This window comes from Dryas octopetala, chromosome 5 (assembly GCF_963921425.1).
Source record: "Dryas octopetala chromosome 5, drDryOcto1.1, whole genome shotgun sequence".
NCBI classification, from domain to species: domain Eukaryota; kingdom Viridiplantae; phylum Streptophyta; class Magnoliopsida; order Rosales; family Rosaceae; genus Dryas; species Dryas octopetala.
In genome coordinates, this window is record NC_141370.1 from 15,310,620 (window position 1) to 15,329,143 (window position 18,524).

The window sequence follows — 18,524 nt, forward strand, 5'->3', positions numbered from 1 at the left end:
TTCTGAAGTCGTTCCTTGGGAAATCTGAAGTCGTTCCTTTGGACATCCTAAGTCGTTCGTTGAGAATTTAAGTTCGTAACTCGAGGGAATGTAAATGTTTATACCCTAGGTGCATTTCAAATTGTACTGAGTGACATACTAAGTTATGTCTTGACGTTTCCAAAGTCACACTCTAAAGTTTCTCAAGTCGTTCCTTAGGGCATTTCAAATCATTCGTTGAAAATTTCAGTTTGTAACTCGAGGGATTTTAAATGTTTATACCCTAGGTACATTTCAAATTGTACTGAGTGACATCCTAAGTCATGTCTTGACGCTTCCAAAGTCACACTTTAGAGTTTCTCAAGTCGTTTCTTAGGGCATCTTAAATTGTTCGTTGAAAATGTCAGTTCGTAAGTCGAGGAATTTTAAATGTTTATACCCTAGGTGTATTTCAAATTGTACTGAGTGATATCCTAAGTCATGTCTTGACGCTTCCAGTGTCATACCTTAGAGTTTCTCAAGTCGTTCCTTAGAGCATCTCTAGTCATTCCTTAAGTCATCCCAAATTGTTTGTTGAAAATTTCAATTTGTAACTCGAGGTATTTAACATGTTTATACATTTGGTGCATTTCTAATTGTACTGAGTGACATCTCAAATCATGTTTTGACGCTTCCAAAGTCATACCTTAGAGTTTCTTAAGTCGTTCTTTAGGACATCTTAAATCGTTCGTTGAAAATTTCAGTTCGTAACTCGAAGGATTTTTAATATTTATACCCTTAATGCATATCAAATTGGACCTAGTGATATCCCAAGTCATATCTTGATGCTTCCAAAGTCATATCTTAGAGTTTCTCACGTCGTTCCTTAGGGCATCTCCAGTCGTTTCTTAGGGTATCCCAAGTTATTTGTTGAAAATATCAGTTCGAGAGATTTTAAATGTTTATATTCATTGTGCATTTCAAATTGTACCTAGTGACATTCGAAGTCATGTCTTGACGCTTCCAAAGTCATATCTCAAAGTTTCTCAAGTCGTTCCTTAGGGCATCTCCAGTCGTTACTTAGGGCATCCTAAGTCTTTCGTTGAAAATTCTTATTCGTAACTAAAGAGATTTTAAATATTTATACTCTTGGTGCATTTCAAATTGTACCTAGTGACATCCCAAGTCATGTCTTGACGCTTCCAAAGTTATACCTTAGAGTTTCTCAAGTCGTTCTTTAGGGCATCTACGTACAATCGTTGCTTGGAGCATCCCAAGTCGTTCGTTGAAAATTTTTGTTCGTAACTCGAGAGATTTTAAATTTTTATACCGTTAATGCATTTCAAATTGTACCTAGTGATATTCAAAGTTATATTTCGACGATTTTTAAATCATACCCTAGATTTTCTCAAGTCGTGTTTTTATGCATTTCATGTCGTCCTTAGGGTATCACAAGTCGTTTTTTGAAAATTTTTGTTCGTAAATCGAGAAATTTTTAATGTTTATATCATTGGTGCATTTCAAATTGTATCTAGTGACATCCGAAATCATGTTTTGATGTTTCCAAAGTCATACCTTAAAGTTTAAGTTTCTCAAATCGTTCTTTTGGACATCACTAATCGTTTCTTATGGTATCCTAAGTCGTTCGTTGAAAATTTTAATTCGTATCTCCAGGTATTTTAAATGTTTCTACTCTTAGTGTATTTCAAATTGTTCCTAATGATATTTTGACGCTTCCCAAGTCATACCCTAAAGATAAGTCACGCTTTTGGGCATCTCATGTCATTCCTTAGAGCATTCCAAGTCGTACCTTAAGAATTTATGTTCATATCTCGTGGTATTTTAAATACTTATTCTTTTGGTGCACTTCAATTTGTACCTAATGACATTTTAAGTCATGTTTTTACGCTTCACAAGTCATACCCTAGAATTTTTCATGTCGTGCGTTTAGGCATCTCAAATTGTACTTTACGATATCCTAAGTCATTTCTTGAGAATCTCAATTCATAACTCGAGGTATTTTAAATATTTATACCATTGGTGCATTTCAAATTGTACTTAGTGATATCCAAGCAATGTTTTGACACTTCCTAAATCATACCCTATAGTTTCTTAAATCATGTTTTTAGGCATCTCAAGTTATAATGAATTATGAAATATGTTCCACGCAATATCAAAAGCATCTTCTCGAGAGCATGGTCGGATGAACTTGTTTGGGCCCTTCCCCGGATGAAGAATTACCGATCAAGTCTACCACTCGTTTGCAGACTCACGACCTAGAGATCCACCCCTGTGCTGAGCTTCTGCGAAAACTTGGTAAATTTAACATAATTACAAGGTTAAGATTTTTGGTTGGCTTCTTATTCCTAGTATATACTTCAAACAAATGACTGAGTTTTTAGATTGAACATTTGTTACTTGCTCAAGTTTAGGATTTCACAATTCAGCATATCTTTAGCGAAGCAAATGAAGTAGCTTGTTGGTTAGTAAGGAGTGGTCATTCTCGACATGGATCGCATGTTTAGCGTACCTCATTTCCTTCACCTCTGATTCAGTTAAAATGTGCAGAATTTTAACTGTACATAATATTACAAATGTTTCAATCTGAGAGATGCTCTACTCTTCTTCATCGACGACACTTAAAATTTATTCATTAATGATCATTCAATATCTATAATGCAGTATTGTCATAATCATATAATTATATTTCAAAAATTTCCATTTTTTTAAGGTTTCAAAATATTACTAAACAAAATTTTGTTAAAAATTTCAATTGTTTTAATTTAAATTTCCAACAAAATCAAAAATTCTTTCAAAATTAAAAATTTTCATATTTTTGAAACATCAAAATCCAAAATTTAATTCTTTGGTCATAACATTTTGATCCTAATTCAACAATTTACAAGTGTACAACACCACTTTTGATTCAATACTACCAAACAGAGAACAAAAAGGAGACCAAATAAAAGAGGAAATGAAAGAAGAGTGGATGAGGAATGCATGAACCTTTGGTGGGGGAGCAAATTGCATCTCCTTAGCTTGATATTATTACCATATAAAACCTCATTTGAGATGATTACATTTTGTTTAAATCTGGTTATTGCTTGTAATGTCAAGGGGTTTGATGGTTTAAAAAGACTGGAAGTGAACACAGCATTAGTAAAAGTCAGTTCCATCATATGATCAAATACCCGCCATGTCCAACCATCTGCATACACACACTAGTACTCATAAACTACACATTTCATATTTACAAACTGAAACAGAGCACCTAACACTACTACCACACAACACAACCCAACCCTCTTCAACTTATTAGTATTATAACTATCTATACAATTTCTCACGTACTTCACGCAACAGCAGCCTTCTTGGATTTCTTAGCAGCAGGGCTCTTGATGGACTTGGGCTGCTTGGGCTTCTTAGCAGGGGTCGATTTCTTGTTCTTCTTAGCAGCAGGCTTCCTGGGGGCTTTTGTAGGAGCAGACGCCGTCGTTTTGATTTGTTTGGGCTTCGAAACTTTGGCCTTGGTTGTGCTCTTCTCCTTCTTGCCTGCCTCAGAGAGCTTGTAGGAGGCCTTGATCTTGATCAGCTTGCCTCTCGACGCAGAGTTCTTGAGTTGCAGAGCCAGAGTCTTCCTAAAGTTGGCTGGAAGCACAGCCTTGTGCTTCTCCTCCATGTACTTGGCTATGGCGTACGGACTCGACCCACTCTTCTCGTTCAGAGCCAACAGTGCCTCCTTTATCATCTGCACCAGAAACCCACAAAAATTCACAATCAGGAAAATCCCAGAAGACAAACCTGAAGAAGAAGAAGAAGAAGAAGAACCATCCACAACCACAAAACCCAAATTCAATATTTCAAGTACCTGAAAATAAGGAGGATGAGAAGCGGTTTTGGGCTGCGTGGGTTTCTTCTCCTTCGGCGCTCTGGGCTTTTTCTCCCTAACGGGCTTCTCGGCCTTCTTCGGCTCTTCCTGGACCTCAGTCGCTGGAGCCTCCGCCGGTGGGGCCTCCACGGCCGGAGCTTCAACTTGCTCGGTGGTTGACATCGCGAATCAGACAGAGACACAGAGTAACGGGAACGATTTTCTGAGAAAGAAAAATTAACCGACTGACGCCCTTGAAACTGGACATCTCGGTATTTATATGGAGGGAGTGATCCGTGGCTAAGCAATTCTGGGTTCTGATTGGTTGTTTGGTGTCTCGAGGATTGCCAGGTTTTGCATGGAAGATCTGGAATGTACACGTGGAATCTAGCGTGGCTTTGGTTTTGTTCTCGAAGAGTCTGATGGTAGTGGGAAGAGTTTCTGTGTGTGAGTGTGTTTTTCTTGTTATTCTTTGAAGCTGATTTTCTTTGGGTTTAATTTTGTGTTTTAAGGGAGATTTTGAGGTGAATGCAGAAAAGAGTGTAGGGATTACAATGTGGGTTGAAGGAACAAAAATGGTTCACATTAAAGGGTGATATTATGGCAGGGAACAGTAACAGTGGTTTCTTCATAGGGGAAGAAAGAAAAACATGTTCTTGTTAGTTTGATCATTTTGGTTTTTTGTAATTAAATAGAAAAGGGAGAAAGGAGCAATTTTAGTAATGTTCCATTTGTTTCCATTCAATTCAAATATATTACTATTTACTACTATGTATTTAGTTGATGGTAATTTAAAGAGGAGAAAGTGGGCTAACTATAACAAACAAACAAAAAAATTTATTTTTGATATCCCATTTTACAATTACAACTACAGAGTTATGCCAAATTGAATGAGAAGATTACAAGAAATAGGCCCTTTATAATATTCTGATCATTCTGATCCTAATTCGACATGCACAACTCCTCTGTACAACGCCACATTTGATTCAGGACTGCCAAACAGAAAACAAAAAAAGGAGACGGAATGGAAGAGGAAGAAGAAAAGGTGCCATGTAGCAGCCATGCATGTTCCCTGCAGCAGAAACTACTCAGAACTACACAAACTTATGCTAAAAAATTTCAACAAGGTCTTCTGGATTATGCTCAAAATTTAGCTACAGCAATCCACAACAAAGTCTACAATTAGCTATGGAAGTCATAAACCATTGAGAGGAAGAGATTCCTACCTCTTAAAAGGATCTAAATCAAAGGATGCATCTTCCAACAAGAGGCAGTGGTCTACCCTATAAGTCCTATGTCCATTACTTCGGTTGAGCATCAACAGATTTTTCGAAAGGATGAACATTAACAAGTCGACCACTTCGTTTGTAACCATGAGTAGCCCCAAGGCCATCAATCACAATGGTCATAAAATCTAAACCCCAACTGAAAAGTATTGTGATCGTCAAAATCAATTACAGCCCAAGCTACCCAATTGACAAAATGCAGATAATGTGCCTCCAATTAAAGAAACCAACATAGCACATTCAGGATCTTGTTCTCAATTTTCAGTACAATCATAAATGGCAAGCATTTGTCAAATCAATCACAATGGACATAAGATCTAAAGCCCTAAAGATGAAGACCATAAAGAACATCAAAACCAATTACAGCCCGAGCTACTACCCTACTGAAGAATTGCAGACAATGGACCATCAATTAACATCCCAAAATAGCACATTCAGGATCCTGTCCTCAATTTTCAGAAAATTCCCGAATTGCCAGCATTTGCCAAAATAGATGCTTAGAATTAGGAAATTCAATCAGTGAAAGTCCAATAGACATAATTTTTGTCTACACAATACTCACACCAATATCTTGATGACAATCATAAAGTCAATTATTGGACCTTAAAAACCACTCACCCAGCAACTAGTTCTCACCTGATAAACAATCAACTCTGATCTCAACCACGTGAATTGGTGGCGCATGAAAAATACTAAAGGGATCTCCCACAAAAATTTATATATAAAATTGAATATAAATGGATAATGGACACCATATGGCATATTTGACCTGATCAATCACTTAAGTTATGGTCCTCACAGAAAGGCATCAAAACAGAATTTTTTTTGAAATATTTTTATTCCAAATGGCATCAGCACCCTTCGCTCAGGTAAATGAACAGAAATCCTAAATGGCCTCTGGCAGAACAGTTTCATGAAACATGGCAACTTATGAACCACTATATCCATGCCAAATACAGCAGGAGAATCCAAGCTACATTTCAATATAAAATAAGACCACATAACATCAGATGGCACACCCCCGCCTCATTTACCCACAGACAAAAAGAGAATGTCACATAGGAGTGTACCCTATTAACAAAATCTTCTGAGAATATAATGTGCAAGTTTCTCATTAATATCAAAGTAAGACAACTCCAGACCGCATGCAAATTTTGTCTCTTCAAAACAAACCTTCATGTTAATCTCCACAAGAGCTCTTATATGCACATTTAATATTAACTCCTACATCTCCATGAAAATGTAAAAACCCTAAAAGGCAAAACCTTTTACTTCCAATAAGTCACCAAGCTTGACTCCTTTAAACCACAAAATTAACACTGATCAACAAACATTGGCCCATGTCATTATTTATAGATAGGGCGGGAACAAATATCTTAACTTAGAACAGCCATAATAGAGTTCATCAAGCTGTCCAATGCCTAGGGTATAAGGGATAGATCTCTTCACACCTCCACCATACAAATAATTACTAGTTTCTAAGTCAAGGCCCTTGAGAGACTACCTAAACTACAAACATCAAAACTTGAAAATCCTATCCAAAATAAACTAAATAGACAAACTAACAAGCAAAGAAGACAAATAGAAAAGGAGGAAATCAGGATGAAGACAGAGAGGAAAAACAAATATGCAACTTCTTTCTAACAGCAAGCCACTTGCCCATCTTTGATACAGTGCACCTGCATATCCATGTCCGCCTGATCACAATTAAATAAGAACCATAAGAACATTAATGTAAGGAACTCACAATCAAATATTAGAGCTTAATGCAAAACATTTGTATTACCAAAAAGTTCGAGTCTAATAGTAGCGGCCGCCTCCATATGAGTGATTGCCCCCATAATAAGATGAATATGGACCAGAAAGATACTGCAGAATGATATTGATAATAAAATGTCATATTATGTTAGTGTAACATGTAAATCAGGATCAAATAAGCATTAGATGCTTACGTCAGGACCATAATGATCATGAGGGTAGAGACTGCTCCCAGCTCCAAAAGTATCTAAAAGGTAAAGCCACTTAATTGAGTAAACTTGCATAAAAATTAAACATTTAGACAAGACTAAGGAAAAGAGAGGAAAAACAAAGCAATGTTGAGCATAAAATCCATACCAGTATAATTCCTATAAAAATAAAAAACCATACCACTATAATGGTTTCCACGAAACGAAGCTGTTGGATCTGTATAATCCAAACGTGGGCGATGTCTACTAGGCTCCAAGTAATCAGGATCATAGTCCTAAATAGCACAATTTCATATGATAAGGAGTATCATATAAGGCATGCAGAACAACAAAAAGAAATAAAAGGAAGCTTACTCTCATATGATATGGACGTTTTATTCCTTGTGCGTTATCATTATAAAAGTAAGGTTCATCAAAATAACCCCCCATGCGTGGTCCATTAAAATGTCCTTCTGGAGAATATGGATGCCTCCTAGGAGGAATATGCATACCATGGCCTCTATCATGGGCACCATGCCAAGGTCCATCAATGTAGGGTCTTGATGATGGGGAAGCAACCGCAGCACCTCCACCAGATGCATAATGACTACCTCTGAAAGAGCCACTTCTTCCCCCTGATTTTTTCATAAAATAATTAGTAAGATTTTTTTAGGAGATGGGAGGGGAGTGGGCGAGTGGAAAAACTACAAGACACAGTTAGAAGCACAATAGAAACCTCGTCCATGAAACTCATATGGGTAATCAAAGTCATATTCATTTGGAAAACCCATTCTGCCAGTTTGACCGCGTCCACCATGATAGAAATGTCTGTCCCGTTGGAAATTGGCACGGTTGAAATGATGTCCACTGCGACCAAAGCCCCTTCCTGTAAGCAATAGAGCGTAAGGAAAACAAAATGGTGTGCAAATCAAAATGAATCTTCAATCAAATAACACATTAAGAGGGAAGCGAATTCAACCACCACCACCAAATCTTGGAAAGATACCACCACCACCACTACCACCGCCACCATGACCAATTCGAAATCCACCACACATTCCACCCTTCACAGCCTGAGTTTTAGGCAAAGGATTTGAAAGTCTAGCTTTCACTTTTATCTAGAATTGCAAAAACCAACATCAGTCAGTAACACATCCAAATAGAATCTGAGAGTATGTTACTTTAACTACTAATTCTGTGCCATGCAGGACATACAATCACATCTGACAAAATGAACCGATCAAAAAAGGCAATAGAAACTAAAATGACAATCGTAAACAATTTATTCATCTCTTGCTTGTGTATATTGGAAGTTATGCATTTCTGTGTGTATACTTGAGTACATGCATCTATGTAATTAAGTCATCCTTGCCTAGTCCAGCTTTAAAATCAATATTTATATTTTTCTAATGTACCAGACAACCTCATCATGAGAGAGAGAGAGAGAGGGATTAAAGAGAAAAACACAAGCATACCTTTACATTCCCATCATCCAGTTCTGTATTGTTTACACTGTCTACACAAGCCACAGCAGATTCGTGTGTAGAGAAATCAACAAATCCAAAATCCTTCCGCTTGGCTGTAGACATATTCCGGGCCAGAACGACACGTAAAATTTCTCCATAGCGTTTAAAATTCTCTCTGACCTGGTCCTCATCCCAATGAAGTGGAAGCCCATCAACAAATACTGACTTCACTTGGGCCATGACCTCTGGGTCAGGCTCACGTAGAGGTTCAGCAAAAGCCACTTTGGCAGTTCTTTCAGGGTGGCCAAATATAACATCAGGTTGTTGAAGCCTCTTGTATGCAAGCATAGCATCACCATGACAAGAGAACTCAACAAATGCAAAACCTCGGCTCAACCCTTCATGTTGAACATCTGGGACAATAGTTATGTTCTCAACACCTTCAACACCATAATCCTTCAGTTTTTGTTTAATCTGTCATCCCACATTGATAGAGGAAAGTGTGAACAATCTTGAGAAGCTTATCTAAAAATTTTAAGAAACTTATACAGTTATACCTCTTGTTATTTATGTACTTTTATATCTATGTAATACTGATTAGTCACTTACAGCTTCCTTTGTCCACGTATTGCAGATATTACCCAAGAACAATGTGTCATTGTCCTCACTGGGTGCTGTACCACATCGCTTCCCTCGAATCTGCAAAAGGATGAATTATAATGAAGCTTATTTAAACAAAAAAAATATATGAAACAGGAGAGGGGGAAAAGAAAGATCCATACAACAGGGTTTTTCATTTCAGACAAAGCGCGCCTCGCATGTTCCTTATTCTCAAACTCCACAAACGCATATCCCTTATTCTTACTAGTTGAAGGACTCTTGTGTAACCTAACTTCAACTATCCCTCCAATCCTCTGAAAGACCCTTCTCACATCTTCCTCCGAGGCATCACGATCAAGCCCACCAAGAAATATTTCCCGTTCTTTCTTTATCTTGCGTTCCTTTGCGGCGGCTGTCAATTCTTTATGCTCATCCTCCAATGTCTCAGTTTCTTCTGCAGGATCCTCTGGATCATCCTCTGGAATATCCTCCTCTCCATTTTCTCCAAGATCCAGTTTCTCACCATAATCCTCCATTCGCTCATCACCATCATACACCTCTTTTACACCCTCAGTATCTTCTCTTTGTAACCCCTCTTTGGCATTCTCTACCTTGTTAGCAGGCTCAATACTGGTCTTCTCCTCATCACCATTATCCTTTGACTCCTCCTCCTGTTCTCCGTTCACTTCCACTCCCTCTTTTACATCGCAGGATGGTTCGTTCTCTAAAGACTTTGCTACCTCCTCAACTATAGAATCTTCTTCCTCTATAGGATCCTCTTCATCTTCACTAGGATCTAGCTCTTCTTCTTCTATGGCGCTTTGTTTGTTTGTTGCAGACCCTCCAACATTCTCAACAGCTGTTTCTACCTTCTTTCCAGGCTCTCCAACATTCTCAACAGCGCATACTTCAACTTCCATAGTGTTTCCTCCCTTCTTCACAGACTCCCCAACATTCTCAATAATGGGTTCCTCCTTCGTGAATTCCACTTCCTTCACATCTTCCACTTTCTCCTTGTTTGATGCATCTACATTCGCCTTCTCAGAGTCCGCCAATTTCGGAGTTTGTGATGAAACAGATTTGGATTTGGCTGAAGCCGGTGTCTTAGCTTTCACAGGCATTCTATTCGCAACTGGTTTCGCGGCCACACCAACTTTAGTGCCCGGTGTCGCCTTAGCAGTACCAGCTGATTCCTCAGCCCCCTCAGCTACTAATTCAAACCACAGTTAAAATCAAATGAGAGTATGAGACATAACTGAATTACTAACTAATACCATGCCATCAATAAAACAAAACGAGCATGGTGAATCAACTGGTATAATCACCTATAAACATCTTCAAAAGGAACTACTTAATTTTATCGAGCAGCAAATTTCATTCAATCAAACAAATCATTTGAAGTTTGAAATTAAATAGATAAGCAGCCAATTAATTTAATACGTACCTGATGATTGTTGGGTCTTCGAACCAGTAGGTGTGGTTTGGTTCTTCTTGTTCTTCTTGGGTCGGGCGGAATTACGAGTTCTCGTCATGCTGATTACTTGCAGCGGAGCCTGGACCAGCCAAACCAGGACAAACGGGATTAGGTTTTGGAATTTGAAGTTCGAAACCAGAGAACGGTGGACGAAATTTGATTGATTATCAATGGCGGACCACGGTGGAGTTTTGAGCGGTTTGTTTTATAGTGAGCTGAGAAAGTTCTTTAAACGACGCCGTTTCCAGTAATATAATTGCGGGTTCAACTGTGCGGACCGACTCATGCCCGGTACCAAATCTAATTCGGGGCGGTTCCATTACACGCACGGGCATTGCATAAGGTTATGGTGGAAAACGATGCCGTTTTGAGGCATATATGCGGGTCAACTGTGCTGAGCGAGTTATGCCCGAAACCCAATCTAATTCCGGGCGGGTTCCCGTACACGCGCGGACGTTATGTCGTTATGCAAATGTAGTCGGAACCCAGAAGTAGTATACAGTCAGTTAAGACCGTTTCTATTCTCAGCGCCACCACTGCAACGCTGCGTTTTGTTCGTAAGAAGCACACCAACTATGGGTGCCTCAGAATCCACACTTTCTTCCCAGGTAGTTCTGTGATTTAATCAACTTCAATTTTCTCTTTTCGTTTGCTATTCAACTTAACGTGCCATTTTATCGTGCTTGTAGAGGCTAGCCGATGAAATCACCACCGTGTCAGAGCGATCAGAGGCCGTCGATCCCATCTTAGAGAGGCTCAAATCCCTCAAAATCGTGAGCTTCTGTTTTCCGATTTTCCACTTCTCGTTAATTGAAGAAAATAAAAAAGAAATTAGGGTTTAAGCTCTTCAGTGTGAATGTAAAACACTAAAAAACGAGTTTTAAATTTGCGTTTTTAAATGTTTGATTGCAGTCGACGCCGATACTGACTTCACCTCCAAATGAGGGTAGCTTGACTGACATTTTAGTGAAGAAACCGTCGTCGTCTTCGGTTCCAAGTAAGCTTCTTGTACTTGGATAAGTCTGCTTCTTACCTGCTTTAGTAAATTACAAATTTACAATTTTCTGGGGAAAAAAAAAAAAACCCAGAAAGGACTACTGCACTAGAAAGTGTTTTATGGAAATTGGACTTAGCTAAGCTAAGTACCTATGGACTATAGCATTATTTATACCTCATAATTATCATTTCTACAGCTATAAGCATCATGGTAGTAATTTTTATAGATGTTATGTCTTTGTCGTTGCAACAATGTTGTTAGTATTTTTTTACTTTTGAAGTGGAAACACTGATTATTCGTTACTCTGTTATGAATTGTTGATATAGGTATTCTGGATCCGAAAGTGCTATTGGAACTCTTCTCAGTGTACCGTGAGTGGCAGGAGGAGAAGGTCCAAAAGATGAGCAAAAGGCAGGTTTGTTTTACAACATACAATAGTCTTTCTCGAATCTTGAGTTTGTTTTAATTAACTCAAAGTTTTGACACTCCAGCTCCACACGAGCGTTAGATTGATCTTCAATGTGTCCTTAGCATCCTCCATCATGCCAATTTTTGTGTTTGTAATTACACATGGTTAATGGTTTAAGGTTTGAATTGTAGAATTCAGATAAAATTTGATTCAATCCAAGATCCTTATTTCCTTACAAGACTGAGGTTTGGCTGAGATAACAGTTAAAATCTAATTCTATACTATGTTCAAAATATCTTCTAACTTCTAGTTTTGTTGATGAGCTAATTTTTATTACCGCCACCATGGTTTGTTGGTCCAGGTCCATTGACTCAATGTGTCAGATTTCAAAGCTAATTTTGATTAATGTTTAATCAAGCTTCTATTTGAATAACCAATGAACAATTAAATATATGTGGTTACTTATTTAATTGGATCTTGTCTTAGATTTGGTCCATTTGATGCTCTAGTCAATAGAATGAAACAACAGAAGTAAATGGATCATGGTTAAGTCTGAATCAGTTAAACAACTTCAAGGAAGATGTTTCAATGAAATGAAAGTTATTACTCTCTATTATCACCTTTTCAATAAAGCAATAGCTGGTTTGATGACCAGGTTCTGCAAACTGTGCATTTAATCCAGTATTAGCCAGGGTATGAAGTTGCTCAAAATACGACATAATATACTGTTATTATTATGTCTTGGAAAACAGATATTGTTAATTTGTTACAAATTTTGTGGTTTGCTCTTGCTTTAAAATGTCTGTAACTGTTTTTCTTATATTGAGATTTGTGGAAGATTGGCAGCATATTGAGAAAATTGACTTGTTTCGCCATCCTTTCTTCTCCACAAGAACTATGTAAACCTGGATTTGGTGATAATTGTGGCAGGAAGAGATAGAAAATAAGATAGAGGTTGCTGATGCTTTGGCTGTCAAACTTCTTCAACGTCTTAATTATTCAGTTTCAGCAATGAAGACATCTTCCCAACATTTAGCAGAAGGTAATTGATCTCACTATAAGAATTAAGGGGGGAAAATATGTGTTGGACCTAGGCTCTTTTGCCTTGAACTGATTTCCTTTACATCATAACTTGCTGGTTTTGCCTAAATTTTCTATGACCTTTTCATTTATTCTAACTTGATATCATGCAGTGCATGCATTGAAGGTAGAGATTGGGGAGCTTAAAGGAAGGTTGACAGAGGTTATTAGTAACTGTGATGCAGTGTGCCGGAGAATATCTGCGGAGGGACCAGAATCCCTTCGGTTATCTGTCAAGCCATTTGCAGTCTGCACTGCCGATGAAGAAATCCAATCTAGCTCATCTGATCTGAAACAAGATCTAAACTGAAGTCTACCTTCTGCTGAAACCAAGTTAGACCGATCTTGCATTCTTTCTTTCTTGTACAAATTCTTTGTACAGAGTGTGGTTTAGTGGCATCATGAATGATAATACATGTTTGATCCATTGCTTTTGGGGAATATTGTGTCAGAGAAATCACAAACTAATAGTCCTTGATTGATTGTTGGATTAACAACTGTCCTTTCCCAACAAAATGAGTAAACGTAAAAGACAGGATTTGTTTTGCTTATCTTTCAGTACAAAAGGTAACAAATAACTTGAACTAAGCTTGTAAGAAACATCCATTAATAAGAACCACGTGAGCAAATGCCATCACCGACACAAAACTTTTACAAAAATGAATTATTTTACTGAATCAAATTATTGTAAAATGAATAGGATCAGATCCAGCTTAGTATCCCAGAGAGCTGCACTATCCTAAACATAAGCTGTGGAGCTCGAGACCAGAAAAATGAGAGTGACAGCTAAAAAACATAAACTGCAACAACAATTCAAGTATGCAATTGCTGAAATTGAATGAATGAAAGGTACAGAGAAATCAAACTGCTGTAGAAACAAAGAACAATAAATTAAACCATTGAACTAAGTAAGCCACATTATAACTTAAACCCTCCTCTAGGCTCTAGTAGATTGATTGAAATCCCAAATGGTAAAATGAAGTCAGGGTTGTTGCTGGGCATCCATGTAGCCAGCATCAACAAGAACCTTTTCCCTCGTGGCCAATTCAACATCTTCATCCACCATCATCTTCACCAGCTGCTGAAACCCCACCTTGGGCTTCCACCCAAGCTCTTTCTTCGCCTTGCTGGCGTCCCCTTTGAGATTATCCACCTCCGCGGGCCGAATGTACTTCTTATCAATCACCACATGGTCCCTCCAATTCAACCCCACGTACCCAAACGCCACCTCCAAGAACTCCTCCACCGTGTGCGACTCCTCCGTCGCCACCACGTAGTCGTCGGGCCTCTCCTGCTGCAGCATCATCCACATCGCCTCCACGTAGTCCCCGGCGAACCCCCAATCCCTGGAGGCCTGCAAATTCCCCAAAAACAGCTTGCTCTGCAACCCGATCTTGATCCGACCCACGGCCCGAGTAATCTTCCGGGTCACGAAATTCTCGCCCCTCTTCGGCGACTCGTGGTTAAACAGTATCCCGTTGCACGCGAACAGCCCGTAGGCCTCGCGGTAGTTCACGGTGTACCAATGCGCCGCGCATTTCGAAACGGCGTAGGGGGATCGGGGGTGGAACGGCGTCGTCTCGGACTGAGGGGGCGGGGTCGACCCGAACATCTCGGACGACCCGGCTTGGTAGTATTTGATGTTGGTGCGTCCGGTGGCGATGATGTGGGTCCGGACGGCCTCTAAGAGGCGGAGGGCACCGGTGGCGACCACGTCAGCAGTGTAGTCTGGGATCTCGAAGGAGACTGCCACGTGGGACTGGGCGGCGAGGTTGTAGACCTCATCAGGCTCGATGGTGTCGATCCAACGGCGGAGAGAGGAGGCGTCGGTGAGGTCGGCATAGTGGAGCTTCATGCGGGCCTTGTGGGCGTTGTGGGGGTCGATGTAGATGTGGTTTATCCGCTGGGTGTTGAAGTTGGAGGACCGTCGGATCAGGCCGTGGACGTCGTAGCCTTTGTTGAGGAGGAACTCGGTCAGGTAGGACCCGTCCTGACCGGTTATGCCGGTGATCAGTGCGACCTTTCGGCGCTCGGAGGGTGGAGCGGCTTCGCCGTTGGCGGCGATGGTGGATCCGGATCCGGTGTGGGACGCCATTGCGGGTTGAATAGTGTCGGGTGGTGATGGAAATGGAGAGGACTTGACTAGTAATGAGTTCGTGAAAATTATGATGATGTGGGGGTTTATGAAGGATTTGAAGGACGGGATCTAATCTGGTAAGGTGTGCTGGACAAGGACGCGCTTTTAGCGCTTACTGTGAGAACGAATAGAAGGACGCCACTCAGATATTAGTAGGGAGTAATTCTTTGCCTTGACTGTAAAGTCTGTAATGGTACCCACAAACATTAGTGGATCCTACATGTAATTTTTTTTGTCACGTAAGATGTTTTAAGAGTATAAAATTGTCGTTCACTTGTATTATTTGCCTCATTCAAAAAAATTTCATCATAATAGTGGGAGAGAATATTTGCGGAGACTACAGGAAAAATTAACAAATTTGATTTCTATGATTTAATATAAGGAGACTTTCATCCAGATTTTTTAATTTTACAATTTATTGACTAAAGGCTTATGACTTTTAAAATTCTAATTAAAATTCAATAATATTGTAACTATTCCGTCTTATATAATATTAATCCATTAGTTTTTATTTTTTTCATACATATCAGGTGCCGAGTGCTCGGCGGCCATTTTTCGAGTGTTTAGTAGTGCATTTTTACTTATTCATCAAGCGCTGGTTTGTCGACTTTATATTAGGTCTTAATTTTGAGATTTTGGGCGAATCTAACATGCAGACTCCACAAATCTCATTATATACCCTAGAAGGGTATTAAGTGAACATGTACCCTTTACCCTAAAAAAAAAAAATAATGACATTTTTTTGACAAAAGCAATCATCAAAAGACTTTATTTAAAAAAAAAACAAGGGCTTTATTTAGAAAAAACAAAATTATATGATTTTTTTTCAAATAAAAAATCTTAAAAGGACTAAACTCTAATTTTTCCTTTAACATGGGGCAATTGATTATTTTATTCCTTGTAGTTTGGTGGTTGTTTCAATTAAGTTCTTGTAATTTACATTCTATTACAATTAAGTTCAAAATTAAAATTAAAATTTTATTCAAATTTAGACGTTGAAATCCTTGCTTTATCAACGCGGGAGTGCAACTATACAGATTTTATGTCTGTTATGCGTCTAAACTTGCAAAGGCTTACATTGCACGTAGTTTTTACGGGAAAATGTTGTCTAAAATTTGGACGAAATTTTAATTTTGAATTTAACTTTTATCAAAATCAAAACTACGAGGACTTAATTGAAAAAATTAAAACAACATGAATGAAATTGAAATAAGGACCAAAATGATATTTTGCCCTTAAATTTTGCAATCCAAGTGAAACTAATAGTCTAATACCAGCGATCAATGATAAACTAAGAGTTTTGACAATTACTTAAATATTTCGTGCAGGGTTAGTGCAATGATATGATTGTCATTGATTTGATTATGATAATTTAGGTTATTTTGTTACATCGGTATATAATGGGTTATTTTTACGTGGGGAATACTAATTACCTTTCATTTCCAACGTATCTAAAGATTATTTTTATTTTTTAGAATAGCCTCATGATTAAAACTATTCATTATTTTATTATATAAAACACCTTTAAAGATCATCTCAGTAAAAAATTTACCAAATTAAAAATTATTTAGTCATATAACTATTATCATATAAACAGACAAAATTGATTAACAATTACATTCACCCTATGTTTATTGGATAACAGTTTTGCGACCAAATGATTTGTAATTTGATTGAGTTTTGTATAAATGATCTTTAAAAAATAATCTAAAAAATGAACAATTTTAATTATAAAATTATATTGCATAATGAGAATAATTAGGAAAAAAGTTGAATGGAGAAATGGACAAGTATGTGAGAAATAAACACTAATAATATATATGAGGCTCCCGTGACGAAATTCTTAAATTTTTCTTTAACATTAACTAATCACGAAGATTTGATTGTAAACAATCATGTATATGAACTTAAATGGAAAATGGCATAAATCATATGACCAAATTTGTCATATCCCGTTTATTTTATTCCAAAAATTAGCATTGAAATTTAGTTGAATCGTATAGCAGTTTTTCACTTTTTTTTGCTGGGGGTGTGGAATGTGGACGCAGTCAAGCGGTGCATTTCATTGTTCCAGTAATCCAGCCATAATGATTTAGTTGGTACTTTGGTAGTATTTGAAAATGGAAAGTTCTTTTAAATTCCACATTGATGGTGTTGTTTTTTAATATGACATTTTAACAAGTCAGACACGTGCATCTCACATGACTTTTTTTTTCAGAGACATTTTAATCTTTTTAGGTTCTCATGAGATTTGTTTAAGAATTTGTACGTTGGTGAACTTGGATAGAGATTGTACATTGTAAATTTTTTTAAATTAAAATAACAGATTAATTCAATTTTTAATTCGAATAATAAAGTATAAATAGGGTCATAATTCAGGTAAGTGATTTATAAAAAAACTTTTAAATATTAATCATTTAGAAATATTGATGGATTGAGGTTATACATTGCAAATTTTTTTAAATAAAGGTGATATATTGATTTAATTTTTAATTCGAATTATAAAGTGTAAATATGGTCATAAGACTCATATATAATGTGAGTGACTTGTAAAAGAAAAACCTTTAAACATTTTTTTTTTGGCCAAGAAAAAAAAAAACCTTTAAATATTAATCATTTAGAAGCTCGTACAGGTTGTGGTCTCAGCTTATATTGGGCCCATTCTATATGGCTTGACTTGTCCAAAAACACAGTTCATTACCATCCTCGTAATAAGACAGAGTTTGGGCCTAAAACAAAAAGAGAGGTACTTGTACAAGTATTTAAAAATTGTAAGTGTCATACGACCAAAATTTGAGTATGTAAGTAAAAGAAGAATTGTTTGCGCAATCAATTGGTGGAATAGCACTTTGGCTAAACTTAAAAGTTAGTACTTATATTGGCCAAAAAAAAAAAGTTTGTACTTAAAATTAAATGACGTAAAATTTTAATAGTTGAAATGAAAAAAATTAGGTTTTGTATTTAAGCTCGCTCAACTTTTCCTTATAAATAATATTTTGTTTAAAAAAAAAAACTAATTAAAGCTCACTCACTCTGCCCATAATCGCAAGCGAAGTCCCCTCTCAACATTAGTTGCGAGTCACCAACCCTACCTCTTTCTTCATCGTTTTATCTCTTTCTTGAGATAGTCTTTGGACGAACATCGCATCTTATACAACCGCCATCTAATGGTGGAAATCACACTACAACATAGCACCATAGAAACATAAGGGTTGCATTTGCATCAGTATAACATAGGTGTTTGCACCATCCCTTTTTTTCTATTTCATTCTCTATTTCTCTCTTTTTCCCTCAAATCATATA

General features: G+C 37.6%; 4 protein-coding genes across 6 annotated transcripts; 1 reads left to right on the plus strand and 3 right to left on the minus strand.

The window, feature by feature from the left end:
- Positions 1-3,114: 3,114 nt before the first annotated feature.
- HIS1-3 (histone H1-3) lies at positions 3,115-4,084 on the minus strand. Its single transcript, XM_086243703.1, has 2 exons — positions 3,827-4,084; positions 3,115-3,706 (listed from the first exon to the last, which is right to left on the minus strand). Exons 1-2 carry the CDS (start codon positions 4,007-4,009, stop codon positions 3,311-3,313), a joined length of 579 nt encoding a protein of 192 aa, XP_086099829.1. The 5' UTR covers positions 4,010-4,084; the 3' UTR covers positions 3,115-3,310.
- A 2,348-nt stretch (positions 4,085-6,432) lies between these two features.
- LOC147284779 (uncharacterized) lies at positions 6,433-10,791 on the minus strand. Of its 3 annotated transcripts, none has more exons than XM_086243701.1 (11): positions 10,569-10,791; positions 9,307-10,331; positions 9,134-9,223; positions 8,534-8,998; positions 8,038-8,176; positions 7,795-7,944; positions 7,434-7,693; positions 7,261-7,354; positions 7,065-7,117; positions 6,899-6,981; positions 6,433-6,809 (listed from the first exon to the last, which is right to left on the minus strand). In XM_086243701.1, the coding sequence occupies exons 1-10, from the start codon at positions 10,654-10,656 to the stop codon at positions 6,913-6,915; spliced, it is 2,433 nt and encodes an 810-aa protein (XP_086099827.1). In that variant the 5' UTR covers positions 10,657-10,791; the 3' UTR covers positions 6,433-6,809; positions 6,899-6,912. The 3 variants fall into 3 exon arrangements, with proteins under 3 accessions (XP_086099827.1, XP_086099828.1, XP_086099826.1); XM_086243702.1 differs by having other exon boundaries at positions 8,041-8,176; positions 9,307-10,334; XM_086243700.1 differs by having other exon boundaries at positions 9,307-10,334.
- A 256-nt stretch (positions 10,792-11,047) lies between these two features.
- LOC147284780 (uncharacterized) lies at positions 11,048-13,511 on the plus strand. Its single transcript, XM_086244488.1, has 6 exons — positions 11,048-11,206; positions 11,288-11,371; positions 11,511-11,595; positions 11,922-12,010; positions 12,935-13,046; positions 13,198-13,511. Exons 1-6 carry the CDS (start codon positions 11,057-11,059, stop codon positions 13,392-13,394), a joined length of 717 nt encoding a protein of 238 aa, XP_086100614.1. The 5' UTR covers positions 11,048-11,056; the 3' UTR covers positions 13,395-13,511.
- A 152-nt stretch (positions 13,512-13,663) lies between these two features.
- GMD1 (GDP-D-mannose 4,6-dehydratase 1) lies at positions 13,664-15,303 on the minus strand. The gene has a single exon (XM_086244487.1). It carries the CDS (start codon positions 15,177-15,179, stop codon positions 14,067-14,069), a length of 1,113 nt encoding a protein of 370 aa, XP_086100613.1. The 5' UTR covers positions 15,180-15,303; the 3' UTR covers positions 13,664-14,066.
- Positions 15,304-18,524: the final 3,221 nt, after the last annotated feature.